This window comes from Acomys minous (genome assembly GCF_964271855.1).
Source record: "Acomys minous genome assembly, chromosome: 3".
In the NCBI taxonomy this organism is placed as follows: domain Eukaryota; kingdom Metazoa; phylum Chordata; class Mammalia; order Rodentia; family Muridae; genus Acomys; species Acomys minous.
In genome coordinates, this window is record NC_140485.1 from 54,053,674 (window position 1) to 54,071,852 (window position 18,179).

The following is an 18,179-nucleotide window of genomic DNA, read 5'->3' on the forward strand; positions in this document are numbered from 1 at the left end:
CAGACCTTTCAGGAACACAAATGTTCATCTCCACCATACTGGTTCTCATCTTTCTAAAATGCACTCTACAGTTTGGCAGCCACTACCTACACCTGGCTCTTTATGTATTTTAATTTAAAAAAAAAAAAGTCAGTGCTGCACTTGTACTCATCACACTTTTCTAAGCCACACGTGGCAAGGAACTAGCAAGCTGGACGGGGTGAGAGCGTGCCCAGCTCTGGAGCTCTCCCAGCAGCCCTCTCTCCTCTACAAGCCTGGGAGAAAACCCAGAAGAAGTTCTGCCTCCATGCCACGTGAGCACCGTGTACCCAGACACTGAGTGTGCTTAATTCTTTACCTTTTCTGTCTGATATGTGTGTGCATGCGCACACACTCATCTTTAAGACCTCCTTTTAACAACAACAGTATGTAATGTGGCCTCATCCAGGGTCTACAATTAGATCCACCCAAATCTTTGCGTCTAGTTTCCCAGGCACAACATGGGCAGCTCATGCCTCCCACCACCGCCTTCTCAAATGTGAAATGGCACCTGGGCAGGTCAGGGTTAAAAGTCAGATGACAGCTAAATGCCATTTTCTCACTAGAAGTGCTAGAGTGTGTCACAGCAAAGGCTGCCTCACAAAGCCAGCTGTTGTAGAAGGAGTTTTAAGCACAGTGTGCTATCAACCTCATCTTTACATCTAAAATGCTTGAATACAAAGCCCCTTTGAAGTGGTAAGTGAGCAAGCCACTTCCAGGTGGCCTTCAATCCTAGTGGAACACAGGCCTTGGACGTGAGGCTCTGGCCAGTAGAACCGAATGACACAGATTTTAAAACAGTTTGTATATCGATAATGCTTTAAATGAGGTCAATGCACTTTTATATGACATACCTCTAATAGAGGCAATCATTATAAATATTTTGATTAACTCTAAACTGATTATTCTAGTAAATGCTGAATAAAACCACAAACCCACCTATATTATATACTTACCATTAACTCAATGCTTCCTTAACATTGCATTTCACTGCATATACTCTAGCACCTATGTAATTCTCCATAATACATGGGCCAAAGACCGAGTACGAATGGCTCAGTGAAAAGTTCTTAAAGAACGTACTCATAGCTTCGTTGGGATTCTTGCTTCTGATACGGTGCTCACTCCACCCCAGATATCAGGGAACAGAAAGCAAACTCTTGGAGTGTTAGGGTTTAGATGTGAAGGGAACTCTGGCATCCAAGCATACTGAAAATGTCTCAGCTGCACCACAGGAAGAAGAGAAGATCCAGAGATGATGGGTGTCCAGATCAAGACAATGGCTTTCGTGGACGGTGTATTTGGACTGGTTAGCTAACGCTGCCCCAGCCTGAGGACCTTCGAGTGAAGGCAGCAGGCACTACAGTCCCATAAAGTTCTTTAAGTGTGAGAAAACTTGGACTCTGTGAGCTACACATTCATGAGAACAGATATGCAGCAACACTAATTAGACAAAGACCTTTTCGTTTTACTTTAATTAATTTTAAACATTTTAAGACACCTATTTTATGTGTATGAGTGTTTTGCCTACATGTATGTATGCATGTGCACCACAGGTGCATCTGAGTGCTTGTGGAGGGCAGAAGAGGAAATGGAGTTACAGATGGCTGTGAACCACCCTACTGGTGCCAGGAGCCAAACCCAGGTCCTTTGCAAGAGGAATGGTGCCTTTAACTGTTGAGACATCTCTCTAGCTCTTAAACATGCTTTTCCCCCCTTTTTTTCTTTTTTTGGGGGGAGGGGATGGGACAACACAAAAGTTCACTTGGTAGCCCCAGCTGACATCAAACTTGTGGTAGCCAAGCTGTCTCAGCCCCTTGAACACTGGGATTACATGTATGAACCACAAAGCCTGGCTAAATACCTTTGTATCTTTTGCTATGTTATTACTGTTAGCCTGATATGAGGCATTTGAAGTTCCCAAAAGATGGTCTAGAACCTCAAGGGATATTTCTATGGGATCTAAATAACCTCCACATCCATCTTAGTGCCCGTTTAATTCTGAGTAGAAAGCTATGTCGTTGTACACTTAATACAGTAGAACTCACTCTCCCCTTTGTTTCTAAGGTTATTTTTGTATTAAGTTTTAATAACTACATACATCTTTGTAGGTGCATTTTATCATTAAAAATGAGAGAGTCGTTCCTCCCCCCTGTACAGCCACTGATGCCTGTAGTTCTCCATCTGGGGTGTGGCCTTGACAGCCTGATGCTGTCACTACGCAGGTCTGGCTTGGGCAACCTCATTACTGAGATTCCCTGTCGTGCCTACAAGACACTGCCTCATAGCAAGGGCCCCTCAGCTTAGAGGAGGGAAGCTTCCTCACCTGCCTCTCCTTCCTGCCCACACTGATCACGAACAGCCATCCCTTTCAGAAGTTACATATGTAATATATGCTACATTGAAACACCCATCTGTCTGCTCTTACAAGCCTTCAGCTACCTTTGTATGGCTCTTAAACACTCACATTTTACCATGCATTAGAAGCGACCCATTCTTGCCTTTCCTGGCTTTGTGTCTCTCCCATCATTTCACATTCTATGTTCTAACTATACGAACCTACTCGATACTTCAAAGTGGCTTGAATGAGAATGACCCCCATAGGCTCAGAAATTTGAATGTTTGTTTTTCCAGTTGGTGAACTGTTTAGGAAGGGCTAGGGGTGTGGCCTGGTTAGAGGAGCTATGTCACTGGGAGGGCGACAGGCTTCAAAGCCCACAGCAGGCCAAGTCTCACTCTATTTCTGCTTCCTGCTTGGGGATCAGGACGTAAGCTCTCAACTACTGCTTCAGCACCATGTCCGCAAGCCAGCGGACACACCTCCATCATGGCGCTCATAAACTAACCCTCTGAAACTGCGAGCAAGCCTGAATTAAACGCTTTCTTCTATACATTGCCTCAGTTAATTTGTAGAACAGTAACTAAGGCATGCTTTTGTTTTCTGTTTACTTTTGTGGTTTTGAGATGGACTCGCTAGGGAGCCCAGGCTGACCTTGAATTCTCTATCCTCCTGTATGCTCCGTTTATAGTACTACACCTGCCTGTGCTTTTACTTACTAGATTGTGCTCTACTATTATTCTTATATTTTAATTTTTAAATTATGCGTCTGACTGGGGGTTTGTGCATGTAAGTGCAGTGCCTGGGGAGGCCAGAAGAGGGTATCAGATCTGGAACTGATAGTTGTGACCCACCTAATGCAAGAGCTGAGAAACTGATCTTGGGTCCTCTACAAGGAAAGTGCAGGCTCATAATCCCTCAGCAGCAAAGCCATCTCCCTAGTACCCGTTCCTTAAAACATTTTAAAAGATTCTCTCTATGTTTAATTTTTTCCCTTTTGGTGTGTGTTTTGTGGGGAGGGAAGGAGAAAGGGAGGAAAGGAGAGAGAGGGAGGGAGGGAGGGAGGGAGGAGGAGGAGGGGGAGGAGAGAGAGAGAGAGAGAGAGAGAGAGAGAGAGAGAGAGAGAGAGAGAGAGAGAGAGAGAATAAGAATGAGTCTGTGCATAGGTGTCTGTGAAGGTCGGAAGGTAATGGGTCCCCTGGAGCTGTGGTCCAGGTGGATGTGAGCTACTGGACATGGGTGCTAGGAGTCCAGAGTCCCTGCAAGAGTGATGCAAACTTATAACTACTGAGCATCTTCTACAGAGTTTACTTTCTGCAAACTGTGTTTCTTAATTGTCTTGCTCCCTATATTTGTGACACTCTTTACTCTGCTTCATCACAGAAGCCCCATTCACTGGTCAAGATCCCATCTAATGCTCCCTCCTTTAAAAAGTAGTTTTAATTTCTCTAATGAAAATAACTCTGGTATTTTCACAGTCCTTCACTGTTAATTTGATTTTATTTTTGCTAGCAGTTTGCATTTTTCTTTCAAATTTCTGAATCTCTTGAGAAAAAAAGAAACTACTAATTGCCTATCTCAGTGCTTACATGGTGTAGACTCAACAAAAATTTACAGAATGGATGAAAATAAGTAATTATAATATGCCAGATTCTTGGCCGGGACTGTTGCTCTTTGTATCCATCTAGCACACAGAGAACAGTCAATACACACCGAATGGAGCTCACTGCAAAGACAAACAGCCGAAGCCTAGTGCCTTTGGATTTTAGCATTAAGCCTATGCATTAGACAAAACAAAACAATATAAAGTCAAGGTTAGCTAAGTCAATTACATATGTCAGGTATGCTCCAGATAGAACAAGGTCATGCAGCGCTGCTGTGCAGGCAGTGCAGGGCCTGCTGTGTACTACCCCAATGCAGAGCTCAAGTGAACAGGGAGGCTACCAACTAGGTATCTGCTTATAAGTCTTTCTTGATTTGTGTAACATGGACTATTACTTGAATAGAAAGTTTCATGTATTAAAACAATAAACTCCAGGGTGGAGAGATGGGTCAGAGGTTAGCAGCACTGTCCGTTCTTCCAGAGGTCCTGAGTTTAATTCCCAGAAACCACACGGTAGGTCACAACTATCTATAGTGAGATCTGGTGCCCTCTTCTGGCCTGCAGGCACACATGTAGGCAGAATACTGTATAAATAATAAATAAATCTTAAAAACAAACAAAGAAAAACCAAACCAAAACAAACCAATAAACTCCCATGCATTGCCAAACAACAATCCTACCCTCTTCTTACAATGTAAACACTCTCTGATCTGATAGCATTTTGGAAACAGAAGACCCTGACCCTATTCTGCCTAAAATCCCAGGAAAAGTAAACTCATATATACTCTTTGAGGAGTTATGTAAGTTCATAGGGACTAAAATAAAACCTAGACAGCTCACAGCTGCTGTAATTCCTGTCCCAGGAGGAGATCGATACCTTACTCTGGCCTCTGCACACAAATTCAGGCAACCAATCCTACATGCAGAGGCAGGCAGATCTCTGAGTTTGAGACTAGCCTGGACTACACAGTGAGTTCCAGGTCAGGCAGAACTACATAGTGAGACCCTGTTGGGGGGAGGGTGTCTAATTTACAGATAGTATTGGGGTGGTTGATTACTGGGACCGTGTGTTTGATACTCTGGTTCTCTGATTTAAGACAGGGACTTAAATGTTTTTAGATTTATTTACTTACTTTATTATTTTATGTGTATGTGTGTTTGTCTAAACACATGTATGTATACCACATATGTGCCTGGTACCCTTGGGGGTCATAAGAGGGTGTTGCAGATAGGTATGAGAAGCCATGTGGATGTTGGGAATCAAACCCTGGTCCTCTACGAGAGCAACAAATGCCCTTAACTGCTGAACTAACTTAGAAGCCCCAGGGACTCCCTTTTTCTTCCTAGGCTTCATACTGTACTCACAGTCCCTTTCTTGGTATTGTTTGGCACTATTTCAGCTACTTTCTAGTAGCTGAGTGGACAGATTTTTCATTCAGAACTTCTGGGTTCAATTTTGGCTCTATTACATACTACCTGTTATGTAAATCTTAAATTTTCTCTGCTAAGAATCTAAATTGTAGGATTAAGAGTGAAGAGTGTGTCCACTAAGCACAGAAAGCCCCGAGGAGAATGTGCATATTCAATAGCTTCTATTAAGTGCTAGGCATTATTAATATTTTTATAATTGGCTCAATCCTTAGCTTTAAAAATGTTGTAAATGAATTAGTCCTACATCTACAAATAATGAGTAGATAAGTAAACTCCATTTTCCCTCTTTATACATAGTGAAGATTCAGGGTTGATGTAGAGGACCTCAAACAATCAAGCAATACATCTATCTATCTATCTCTACCGATAGATCAATCGATTGATTGATCTTTGTGGTGCTGGGGATGAAACAGAGGATCTCACACACGCTAGACAAATACTCTGTTACTGGGCTATAGCCCCAACATATTAGACTTTTTTGTTGCTACTGTTTTCTTTCTTTCTTTCTTTCTTTCTTTCTTTCTTTCTTTCTTTCTTTTCTTTTCTTTTCTTTCTTTCTTTCTTTATGTGGCCCTGGCTGTCCTGGAACTCGATTTGTAGACCTGGCTGGTCTTGAACTCACAGAGACCCGCCTGCTTCTGTCCCCCCAGAGTGTTGTGATTATAGGTGTGTACCATCATGCTCAGCTAGGCTCTTTAAAAACAATTACTTATTTTATGTGTCTAAGTGGTTTGTAGGCATTTATGTGCACCATGCACAGGCCTGGTGCCTACAGAGGCCAGAGGAAGGCATAGATCTACTGTTATTGAAGTTGCAGATGGCTGTGACCCACCATGTAGGGACTGAGAATTGAATTTGAGTCCTCTGTATGAGAGGTGAGGATTCTTTAACTGCCAAGCCATCTGCTCGTCTCCTTTTTATTTTGGTTTATTTACTTATTATTCACTGACTTGAGTATGTGCATGTACAGCTGTACAGATGCATGGAGGCCAGAGGTCAACCTCAGGTGTCATTCTTCAGTTATCAACTTTGTTTTGTTTTTAAAATGGATTTATTTTTATTTATTCATTTAATGTGTGTACATGTGTGCTAAGTGCATATATGTGCACCCTGTGCATGCAGGTGCCTGGAAAGAGGAGTTATAAACAGTTCCATGCCTCTTGATGTGGGTACTAGAAATTGAACCTGGGTCCTCTGCAAGACCATCAAGAGCTGTTAACCCCTGAGCCATCTCTCTAGCCTGCATCTTGTTTTTTGAGACAGGATCTCTCACTGGTATCGCAGACTTACTGATTAAGCTACGCTTGTAGCCAGCAAGTCCCAGGGATTGTCCTGTTTCTACTCCCTTAGCACTGCAATTAAAAGCACACAAAACCATGAACCAGTTTTTTATGCAGGTGTTGTGTATAGAACTCAGACCCCCCTGCTTACACAGCAAGCCCTTTTCCAGTTGAGCCATCTACCCAGGCCCATCAGTTGCTTTAAAAAGGTATACTCATAATATGTATGTGTGTAGAGGTCAAGCCTGAATATTTTTCTTAATCAAATGTCAATTCCAAATATGCCCTTTCAGTGTAACTTGACTCTCCTTACATTCTATGCTAGATTAAATGCCCTTTTCAGTAAAACATTTCCTCAGCTCCATCATTTCAGATCTCCACCAGTGTAGTAGAGCCAGGGCACACTCTCAAGAGGTGGGCCTGAACACTCTGTCTCTATGATAATAAGAACACAGAGCCCTTCTGAACGTTTCTTTCTATATAGTCCCCAAAACATGGCTACTGTTACAGCTCCATTCCAAATTCCTAAGAATTTCAGAAAAGAAATCCCAGAAGGGACCGAGAGACACATTGAAATGAATACCTCCAGAAATCCCCAAACGGAAATCATCTCATCTCTCTCTGAGATAGGATCTCATGAAGCCCAAGCAGGCCTCAAACTTGAACTTGCTGTGTTGTAAAGGGTGACTGACTGACTTTGGAGCCTCCTGTCTCCACCTCAGAGTGCACAGGCATGTACCACCACACTGGGATCACACATGCACCACACATGCAGTGCTGAGGATCAAACCTATGGCTTCATGAATGCGATCTGTGCCCTCTGCCAACAGAGTCGCGTTCCTAACCCAGCCGCTTAACTGCTGCTCTCTACAAGGCTCTTTATTTCCTTCTGCGGGAGAATTTAGCTGATCTTACGTCAGTGATAGTAAAACCCCAAAACAAAACCCAGACATCTTGTTCAGTGTTAGTTGAGCTTAGGATCCACTTCTATGTGACCAATAACTAGTCAATACCCAGCACTGAGCCTTGGCCGCTCCACCTGCACCTTTACCTGTGACGCAGTGAGACTGGGCGGTGCTGCCGACTGCTGGGCGTGCTGCTGCTGCTGCTGCTGCTGCTGTTGTTGCTGCTGCTGCTGCTGTTGTTGCTGCTGCTGCTGTTGCTGTTGCTGCTGTTGTTGCTGCTGCAGTGGCTGTAGTGGCTGCTGCTGTGCTGTTTGTAGTTTGTTTTCAGACTGTGACAATGGCTGTATCTGGAACTTGTCCGACTGCTCTTGCTTGACTATCAGGTTCTTCCGCAGCTGTTCAACTACTCTTTTCTACCAAAAGAACACAAGCAAAAACCTATCAGAATGTTGTTCATTCTCTAATATCTTCCTGTAAGTAGCTTCACCTAACACTACAGCTAAAATTTACAGATTCTAACATGAGGAACTCAAAGAACCTTATAGATTTCCATTAATATACATCTCCAGTGTTATAAAAGATGTTTTATATATGAAGGAGCCTGAGGCATACAAATTAAAAAGTGAAGCAGAGCTCATCCTTTTCACCCTCCCTCTCTTCTCTTTTCTCTCCAGCCCACACCCTTCCTTTGAAGTGGCTTTACTGGGCAGTCCAGTGAGCCTTGAACTCAGCGCCATGCTTCAGCCTCCCACATGCTAGGTTATAGGGATAAGCCTTTGTAGCCACTTCGGATTTCTGGGCCATTATCAATTTAGCATGTGAGGCTAGAGAGCAGAACAGCGCAGCAGAAGCGCAACTCTAGAGCTACAACATCTGAATTCAAGCCCAGTTTATATGCTGTTAGGTGCATGTTTTTAATCCACCTCTCCCTTAGTGTCCTGGTCTGTAAAATAAGATGAGGGCTGAGTGGTGGCTCATGCCTTTAATCTCAGCACTCAGGAGGTAGAGAAAGGCGGGTCTCTGTGAGTTTGAAGCCAGGCTAGTCTATTTATAGTGAGGACTAGACAGCCAGAGCTACATAGCAAGGCCCTATCTCAAAAAAAATTTTTTTAAATAAAAAATAAATAAGAAAGAAGAAAATTTAAAGTCAAGGTTTTAATCAACTTTTTAGACTGCATTTAAATAAAAACAAAACCAAAAATCAAAGATGTGGTTTTGGATACTTTCATTATTATAATAATCTATCCCTCCTTACCTGCCTCCTTTCTCCCTGACTTTCTTTTCTTTTTTTTTGTAGGGCAACAGTTCTCAACTTGTGGGTCATGACCCCTTTAGGGTCCAATAGCCCTTTCACAGGGGTCACCTAAGACTGCCAGAAAACATAGATATTTACATTATGATTCATAACAGTAGCAAAATTACAGTTACGAAGTAGCAATAGAATAATTTTATGTTTGGGGGTCACCACAACATTAAGGATTGTATTAAAGGATCACTGATTTAGGAAGACTGAGACCCACTGGTGTAGAGTGTTGCCCTCACGTGAGCTAGGCAAGTTCACTGCCTTTAAGCTACAGCACCAGACTCTAGAGAGAATACAAATCATCACCAAGTAAGAGCTACAAATACAGGGTTTTGTTCATATTTCCACTCTGTCGTGAGCAACATGCTGCTAAACAAATGTCCTGCAGAGTAACAGAACCAGAGAGTACTCACTGGCTCAGAGGGCCTGCTCAGTAACCCCCATCTGTGTGGGCTGCACCCTGACTCTCTCGTCCCAATGGCTAGCAGAAAATAAAAGATCCTCCAAGACCTCCACATGAACTCACCAGCGGCAGTCTGCTATTTCTGATAACAAACGGTTGATATTTACTGAGACAGATTGTGACTAGAGAAAATGAAGCTTAGTGCTAGTTGAGATTAGAATAGTTTTGATTAATTAGCTTTTCAAGACAAGGGCTCCTGTATCCCAAGCTGGTCTCAAGCTCACTGTGTAGTCAAGGATGACCTTAAACCTTTGGAGTCCTTAGAATATAGATGTCACCACCACAGCTAGTTTATGCAATGCTAGGGTAGAACTCAGGGCATCATGTATATTAGTCAAGTATGCTACCAATGGAACTACACCCTTGCCCCCAAAATAAAGCTTTCAATAAATGGTTACGTGTATGCAGAACAGCCAGCTTAATTTGCAAATTACTAATGTGCTCTAATCAACTTTGCCACTCATATTCTCTAAAGAACCCCAAACCGGGGGCTACTTCTCTTAGCATGTTGGAATAGTATAATATTCACAGAATGAATTTTTAAAACATTTAAATCAATACTAAATACATTCTTCGAAAGTTTTTAAACAGTGTTACTGATTCTTTTCAGACAATGAAAATATCACATAAAGGCCATTTTTGGGGGAGGGGACCTTCTGTACATTACACCCCATACTAGCACTGCCTTTTTGGGCAAAACATTTTTTAATGCAATCCAAGTTTTTGCAGAAGACATATGCAGAATAAAAAAATTAATAAACTATCAAATGCTTATAAAAATTTAACATTTACATCTTCAAAACTGTATTTCTCTTTATATAAAAGGCACTGCAATGCAAGGGCTGCAGTTTATGGGAGCAGATAACTGTGAGCATTGCACAGAGATGTTAGCACTTGGTGCCTGTCTAAGCACGTAAGTGTTTACAAACTAAGTAATTACTAGAGTTGCTTTCAGTATTCCTCCTCATCATGATATCAAGTATATGTCAGCAAAGAAGAGACTCCAAGAAATTAAAAACAAAAACTCCAGAAGAGAAACTGGAGGAAAACTTGCCAAAGGAAAAGAGAAGGGTGGGGCGGGGACAAACTGAAGGAAACAGCACAGGAAACTAAATAATTACTGTACCAGGCACAAAAGAACAGGGTGTTTCTATCCTCCACAGCCGCCTTTAGGAACTGTAGTGCATTCTCGTGATTGCTGCCTACAGAGGTGAACTACAATGAAGAGACAAAGCCCAGGCCCTGCTCCCAGGGCTGTGTGTAAGGGCTGGGAGCAGGAGAGGCACGAACCAGAGAGATACAGGCTAGAGCGCGCTTCGGCCAGTCAGACGCAGCAAGCAGAGTGGGAGTCAAGTGAGTCATGCTGCATTCATATCTGTTCCTCCCCAGAGACAGACGCAAAGCCCTGGAGACCCGCTGGTGGGGAGGGAAACTTACAGCCAAATACTTGTCAAGTTGCATCAGTCCTTAGGAGGAAGGAAACAAGCTTCTGGGTTGGACAAGTCAGATCATGTGAGCTGGGTACAGTTTTCTTTAGAAGACAGCTCCAGTATTTCAAAGCATTGCCCAGACCAGAACTTCAATACCATCAGCATATGTTCTGTTTTTCTGTGGATGTCTGGAATTTTTGCAAGCTCAAGGTTTGGGGAATAGTGTTGTTTCCTATCACTTAATGTATGAGTGCGGTCAGAAAACCAAGGGTGGAAAGTAGAGAGCTCTGTTGCAGAGGCACTCCTTAGGTGGACACGGCCAGCACAGCATCAGCGAGGCAGGACTGCTGAGGGAGCACGGCGTGCATGAAAGCAGCCTTTCTGAGTCCCACAGTCTCAAGAACAAACACAGAAATGCTTCAGAGGGATCTGGACATGGGTCAGCACCAGATCTAGGTGAAAGTGAGGGAAGACAATTAACAGTGTTTCAGAAAGCCTTACCATGTGTGATCAGGTGAGTCCTCAATGACCCCAGACAAAGAGTTGCTCATTGCCCCAGGAGATGAGCCTACACTTTGATCACTGTGTTTGGAGCAAAGAAATCATGGCTTTCTTCTGTTTGATTTTGTTTTGGTTTGTTGTTTGTTTTCCAGCCATTACTGGAGGTAACACTGGTATGAACAGGAGACTTTCAGTGGTGTTCACATATGACAGAGCTCTTTGAATGTAGCTAATTATCTCATCATTATCCTGAAGTTCTCAGGAAAGGTTAAATATCACAAACTGGCATCTGACATTACTATACAGTTTTTAAAGGTATTTAAAGATTATTACTAGTAATTAATAATTAATTTGAGATAAGATTCCTCTACATAGTCCTGGCTGTCCTGGAACCTACTATGTAGACTAGGCTGGCCTCTGACTCTGACAGAGATCTGCCTGGCTTTGCCTCAAGAGTGCTGGGATTAAAGGTATGTATGGCTTTAAAAAGTCTGTGTTTTGTTGTTGTTGTTGTTGTTGTTGTTGTTGTTGTTGTTGTTGTTTTGTTAAGAAGGAAGTGGGAACTGGATGCATGCCTATAATCCCAGCACGCGGGGAGGCAGAGGCAGGTTGGATCTGTGTGAGTTGGAGGCCAGCCTGGTCTACAGAGCAAGTCCAGGACAGCCAGGGCTACACAGAGAAACACTATCTTAGAAAACAACAACAACAAAACAAAAGAAAAAAAAAACCCCAAAAACATGGGAATAAAGAAAGAAAATTTGGCAAGCATGATGGTAGAAGGAGGGAGAAATTAAATAGCTTCTAGACTTCTCTCTTTAGTGTATTTCCTATAAACAGGCCAGTATCGCCTGCTTCCAGAAGGGCTGGCTGGTCCTGTCCCTTCAGTCCCTCTGTCAAGTGCTCCATAACCCTCTCCTGTGACTAGCCCCTGACCGTCTTCACTCTTGCATCCCAGTTTCATCAGGGCTTATTCAGGCAGAAGAATTCTCAGGGCCTCCAGTGATCAATACTGTGGCATTCAGCATGTTCACTTAACAAGAAGACAGGTCCAAAAGGAAAATACAGAATTGTATAGATCCAATAAACAGAATATGGGTTCATTTTCTTGTTATCCCAAGCAGCTCTTCAAGTTTCCTGGAACACAGAAGGAGATGGAGACCCGAAGGACAAGCTCATCACCCAGTCAAGCGATCCCTTGTTTCCACTGTATCTGTGCATCTCTCAGAGGAAACTCAGGGACTAGGCCTTTTCCTCCACAGCTAGATGCTGGGGTGTCAAATCTCTGCTTTTGCACAAGGTCATGTGCTCTGTGCAACTTTATTCTGAATCAATTATGAGAAAGCCACACCCACTCAAAACATCTTCTTTCAAAGTAATGCCTTAAACATTTACCCTCTTTCCCCAAGAACTAATCTATAATCTGAGAATATGACTGTACCTTTAAACCAGGGGCGGACAGAGAAGTTTTGAAACTAAAATGTCAAGAGCCAGTCTCATCCATCTTCACACCTAAAATACAATGAACGAATGCCCAGGTCTTCAGACCCATCCACTGTTCAAATGAAACCATGGTAATTAAATTTTGTGTGAACAGAAAAACTATGCTGGAAAAAATTGTATTGTTGGTATCAGAATTTATTAGACGTCACTGAGGGAGGGAGGAAGTGTCCCCATGACGGAGGGGCATGTTCTGTTGTTCAACTGAAATTCAACTATTGCATTTACAGTGAACACATACTCATTAATGCTGAGGATGTAGCAAACAGACACAACAGTCTTCAGAATGTGTCATACAACTATCCTCTATGTGTCCATACTTGGTGTCATCCTAGCCAGCACTCTCCTAGGGGATGGACACAGGAGGACTCTAGCCTAGCCTAGAATAAGCAGAGACTGACCCTGTCTCCACATGAAACAAAACTGTATGTTACTGACATTAGTAAGGAAACTATAGTTCTGAACAAAAGGCATTTGTTATTTAAAGAAACAGAGAATTAAGTGAAGACTCCACCATTTTGTGAACAGAAACACAAAATATCATTTTATGAGCAAAAATATGATAAGAAAGCAGTAAGCTCATAGTAAACTCCCCTCTTAATGCAATAAGCAAAATTCAATCAAAGAATACACAGCGATGCTGTTAGAGAGAATATTCCCAGGGGAGTACAGGACAGAATTCTAACAGAGAGAAGGAAGAGGAGGAGGAGGAGGAGGAGGAAGAGGAGGAGGAGGAGGAGGAGGAAGAGGAGGAGGAGGAATATTGGTAGCAGTGGCTATAAAAATACATTTTGCTAAAAATAATCACATTTTATTCACTTGTCAGATACTAGAAGGCTTTCCCCGGACTCTCTGAGATGAGTTTTCGTTAGAATTAGACAAACAGATTCTGCAAGGCATCAAGGAATTTGTACAATCTGATAGAAACGAATTAAGGAGCCCGAGAGCTCACATTACCAAAGCTCTTCCCAGTAATTGTCTGTGTGGATGTCTCACAGATGGCAGAGAACACACACATGTCATGATATTGACTAGACTGTGACCTACCTTCTTAATTAAACAGGGCTTTGGGGTTTACTCTTTCCGAAAACACACCTGAGCTGGCGCAGCGGCTCACACCTCTAATGCTGGCTCTCAGGAAGCTGAAGCAGGAAGGCTGCCACAAGTTCACTGTCTCCCTGGGCACTAGAGCAAGAGTCTGTTTTAACGCACTCCATCTTGCACACACGCAAGGTTGTTTGCACTAATGGAGTTTACATTTCATCTCCACAGATTAGAGCTTTATCCGTATCACCGCAATCTACACTCCACGTCTAATGGGGTGAGCCTACTGGAAGAGCACTTTATCATTTTCTTATTTAGCTCATTCACACTCTTAACAGATAAGCATAACCCAGCTTCTTACCAAATTTGGTGGTAAGTATGGCAATGTAGCACTAATAATATTGCTACAATGGGACTCTACATAGAGCAAGGGGTCCTGTGTGCCCTAGTTTACAATGGGCAAGGGTCAGCTATAGTTAGTCACAAGAGAGAGCTACAGAGCCCAGTACACAGCATATATGTGAGTTGCAGCATGGTGACAGAGCATTTCTGTCATATATTCCAGGTCCCAATTCAATACTCATTACCATAAAAATGTAACAGACACAGCATGTCAAGGCCAAATAGCAGTAACACACAGATGACAAGGGAACACTGCATGCTAGGTGTAGTAGTTGTCATAGATTAAGACAAAAGGAGCCACAGTCAGAAGCTAGTCAGTCTCCTCAGATTTACACCTCTGTCTCCTTAAACCCCAAGCCATACTGCACTGCCCTCTTTGCTTCAAGAAAATGTTAAGGATCCAACATATTAATGGTGGAGAGTGCTTAGGGAAGTGTGAGGACAAAGAACACAACTAATTAGGAACACAACTTGAAGATACAAATTTTCAACTCAAGTTGACAGATAAATGCTACTTTTCTCTCAAATGTCAATTATATTCCAGTCACAGAGTTTTCAGACAGCAAATCAAATATTTTATTTCTTTGTTTCAAGATCTGATACTTATTTGGCCCTCTTAAAGACTTGTTTTTGACTGGCCTCAGACTCAGAAGTAGATGCTCTCGGAGAGGACAGCCTATGTATATCTCTTGGTAATCTGTTTCTGGTGTTTTCCTTTGGCTTCCTTCATTCTCTTAGTCACAAGTTTGATGTATTCTGCAGGCCTCTCCTTGGTTTTCTTAGGGCATTGTTTTTTTCAGAGCTATATGTTGCTGTTTGTGTTGCAGAACACGTGGAGTGACAGGACGCTGAATCTTTGGTCCTGGGCTTCTTATCTTCTTGGTTTAAGAGATATTTGACAACGTATTGGCCAACATCATCTTTTTTAGAGACTGAGAAGCTTTTGGATTTTGCTGGCTCTTCTGGGGCCCAACCAACAAAGCACAGTAGTATCTGTCAACCCAGGAATATCCTCCTCTCCCTTTTTTACAGTAACCAAGCTGAGAACACTCAGATCAGTATCCACAAACAGATTTACGCATCCTCTCTCCAGCTCTCCTTGGTTTATTACTCAACAGCAGGCACACTCTGCCATGTGCATCTGGACACCATGCTTTAAAGAGAAACCTTGTTGGTCGTTCCCACCATGAATAGAGACCACACAACCCAACTGTCGCAACTGTCACGGCTAGGAGCATGGTGGCAAGCAGGCAGGCCTCCTGCTGGAGCAGTAGCTGAGAGCTTACATCTTAATGGCAAGGTGGGGGGGGGGGCAGAGGGGAGAGGGGGAAAGAGAGGAGAAAGGGAGAGGAAGAGGAAGGAGAAAGAGAGGTAGAAGGAGAGGGAGAGATAGAGACAAAGAGAGATAGAGACAGAGACAGAGACTGCCTCTGAGACCGGGCCTGGCATGGGCTTTTGAAACCTCAAAGTCCACCTTTAGTGAAACATCTCCTCCAACAAGGCCACACCCACTCCAACAAGTCCATGCCTCCTAGTCCTTCCCAAACAGTCCATCAACTGGGAACCAAACATTCCAATATATGAGCCTTTGTGGGCTGTTCACTTTTATGCCAGCACAGCACACGTGTAGAGGCCAGGAGAGTCTGCAGGAGTACAATCTCTCATTCCACCATGCAGATCTAAGGGGGTGGGATGCAGATCTTCAGGGTTGATAGCAAACATTTTTACCCATTCACTGGATTTGTTGTTGCTGTCATTGCCATTTTAAGTGATAAAAAAACAATATAGTATCAAGAAAGTCAATGCTACTTGTTGCATTTTATCTTGGAAACTGAACACATTATGAAAAATATATCTTTATATTGAAATCTGGCCCAAGATACCTTGTATCTCTATGATGGTTCATAAATTAGAACATATAAAATAATGTTTAAACATGAACTGACCCAGAAGAGACCTCAAACACTGTAATGAGGATAGCAGAAACCATTATTAGTAAAAAACAAAAACAAAAACAAAGCGTTCATAGTCTGCACAATTTAGCTTTTTGCTACATAAGAAAACACCTGCTCGTTGTTTGTCCTACAATGGGCTATGACATGGAAGTTGCTAGTTTTTAAATTAAAGCTCCAGCTTAGCCAGAAGCATGTTTCCCTATAACTAGCTGTTTATAGAGCACTGCTGCACACATCACAAGTTTGTCATTCCTAATTCTATAACTATATCGCACGACTTAAAAGGCAGCATTGTATTGTTTGTGTCAGAGTTGTCCCACACACTACTCAAAGTGTGTCATTCCTCTACCCTGAAGCTGCTGCTGCTGCCCATTTCCTCACAAAAGAAGTGTAATTCCAGCTAGCTACAGTTTAAAAATAGTGATAACTTGTTGGGTGTGGTGGCATAAACCTCTAATGCAGTAGTTATGAGGTAGAGGCAGGCAGATCTCTTTGAGTTTAAGCCCACCCTGGTCTACACTGCAAATTCCAAGACAACCAGGGCTAGATAGGTAGACTCAAAAAAAAAAAAAAAAAAAAAGGAAGGAAGAAAGAAAGAAAAAAGAAAAAAAGAAAGAAAAGAAACAAAGAACAGAGATTATCCTAAAATCGGAAGGGGAACAAAGCAGCCTCCCTGTCATTTTCAGGATTACTAGTCACAAAACATATCGCCTGCTCCTGGGCGTCTCTTGAGATAATGTAAGAACTTCTTTCACAGAAACACTTGACAGAATTAGATGAAACATAAGGTAAATAGATTATTTGATCAAATTTACGCAGAATGCATCTACCAACTTACAGACAGGCCATTTCCTATGCTAGCACCGCCTTTCAACAAACTTCAATTCTAAAGTTTCTCTTGAGGGAAAAAAAAGTAGCAGTAGATGTGTATCATGGGGAGCAGTACACATCTTACAGAAAACAGACCCTGATAACACTGACTGCTTTCCTGACATTTAAGCAAAAACAACTCTTAAAATCTCTTAAAATCTGGAACTTTTAATTGGGAAGTATTTTAACAAAAGTGATCCTGAATAAGGTAGTCCTGGGGCTTCAGACATAACTTCATCATCTACAAAAAAGCCATAAACACACTTTTCTAGAGCCACTGGGTCAGCAACATCTTTTAACTTTACCAGCATTCTGGGTTTGAGTTGCAGATTTGATCTCTCAAGAACAATCGCAGAAAAAGAAAAGTAAACAATGTTACAAGTCAACAAGTGTTACAAGTTGCTTTCTGGAAAGACCCCACATGAAACAATTGAGAAAGCACAGCCAGTTATGTGGGTGGCTGCTGAAGTGGTGGATGCTAACACACAGCTGAGACTTGTGACAGAAAGTCACCTGTGCAGCTCTGTGCTCAGCCTGAGTTTCCTACGCCAGAAGCAGGAGAAACCTCAAGTTAGAACACGCTGCCTCTTGGTTTTAAATTGTCAGCACTAATCTTAAGTCTTAAATCAGCAGCAGCAGCAGCAAAGCAAAAATAACCTCTTAGGGAATAAAATACACACACTGTACACTTTCCCTCTCCTCTGTTTCAGGAAAACAGAGGCTTGTATAGTAGAAATAAAAGAGTCCAACCTAATTTTTGTTGCTAAAGATCTGTGACAGGTGCTGCAATCAGTTATTTGCCCAAGTCAGCCTCAGCTCTTGCAGCTTCTGTGAAAATGTTGTGCGTCGCTCAGTGGCAAGCATGCCATTTCCTGGGGTTTCCCTCCTCCTCTTCAATGCTGAGCTGTGGTGTCTTGAAAATCTCAGTTATGTTATGTAAGCATGTTTTTGTTATAATCCCAGGTGTGGGGTATGGGACTGATTCAGTGTCCACAGCAGCGGACTACTTGCCTTGTGCAGGCTCTGAGAGGGGCTCTTTGCCAGCTGCAGAGAGTTTAATTCTGAGGACTCTGGAGTAGGAATAAATACCACAACCCAGAGGAGGGGGGAGCACCAAGAAAGAAGCCCGCTGCTGCTCC

General features: G+C 42.6%; 1 protein-coding gene across 31 annotated transcripts in view; it reads right to left on the minus strand.

Moving 5' to 3' along the window:
- The window catches only part of PHF21A (PHD finger protein 21A), a 180,776-nt gene that overhangs the window by 38,091 nt on the left and 124,506 nt on the right, over nt 1-18,179 (minus strand). For 29 of the 31 annotated variants that reach the window (XM_084776646.1, XM_084776662.1, XM_084776661.1 and 26 more), the window contains one exon: nt 7,722-7,988. In XM_084776646.1, the coding sequence (XP_084632772.1) occupies nt 7,722-7,988 (267 nt within the window). Of the gene's footprint in view, nt 1-7,721; nt 7,989-8,830; nt 8,945-18,179 lie in introns of all 31 variants that reach the window. The other 2 variants (XM_084776655.1, XM_084776656.1) reach the window with 1 other exon arrangement.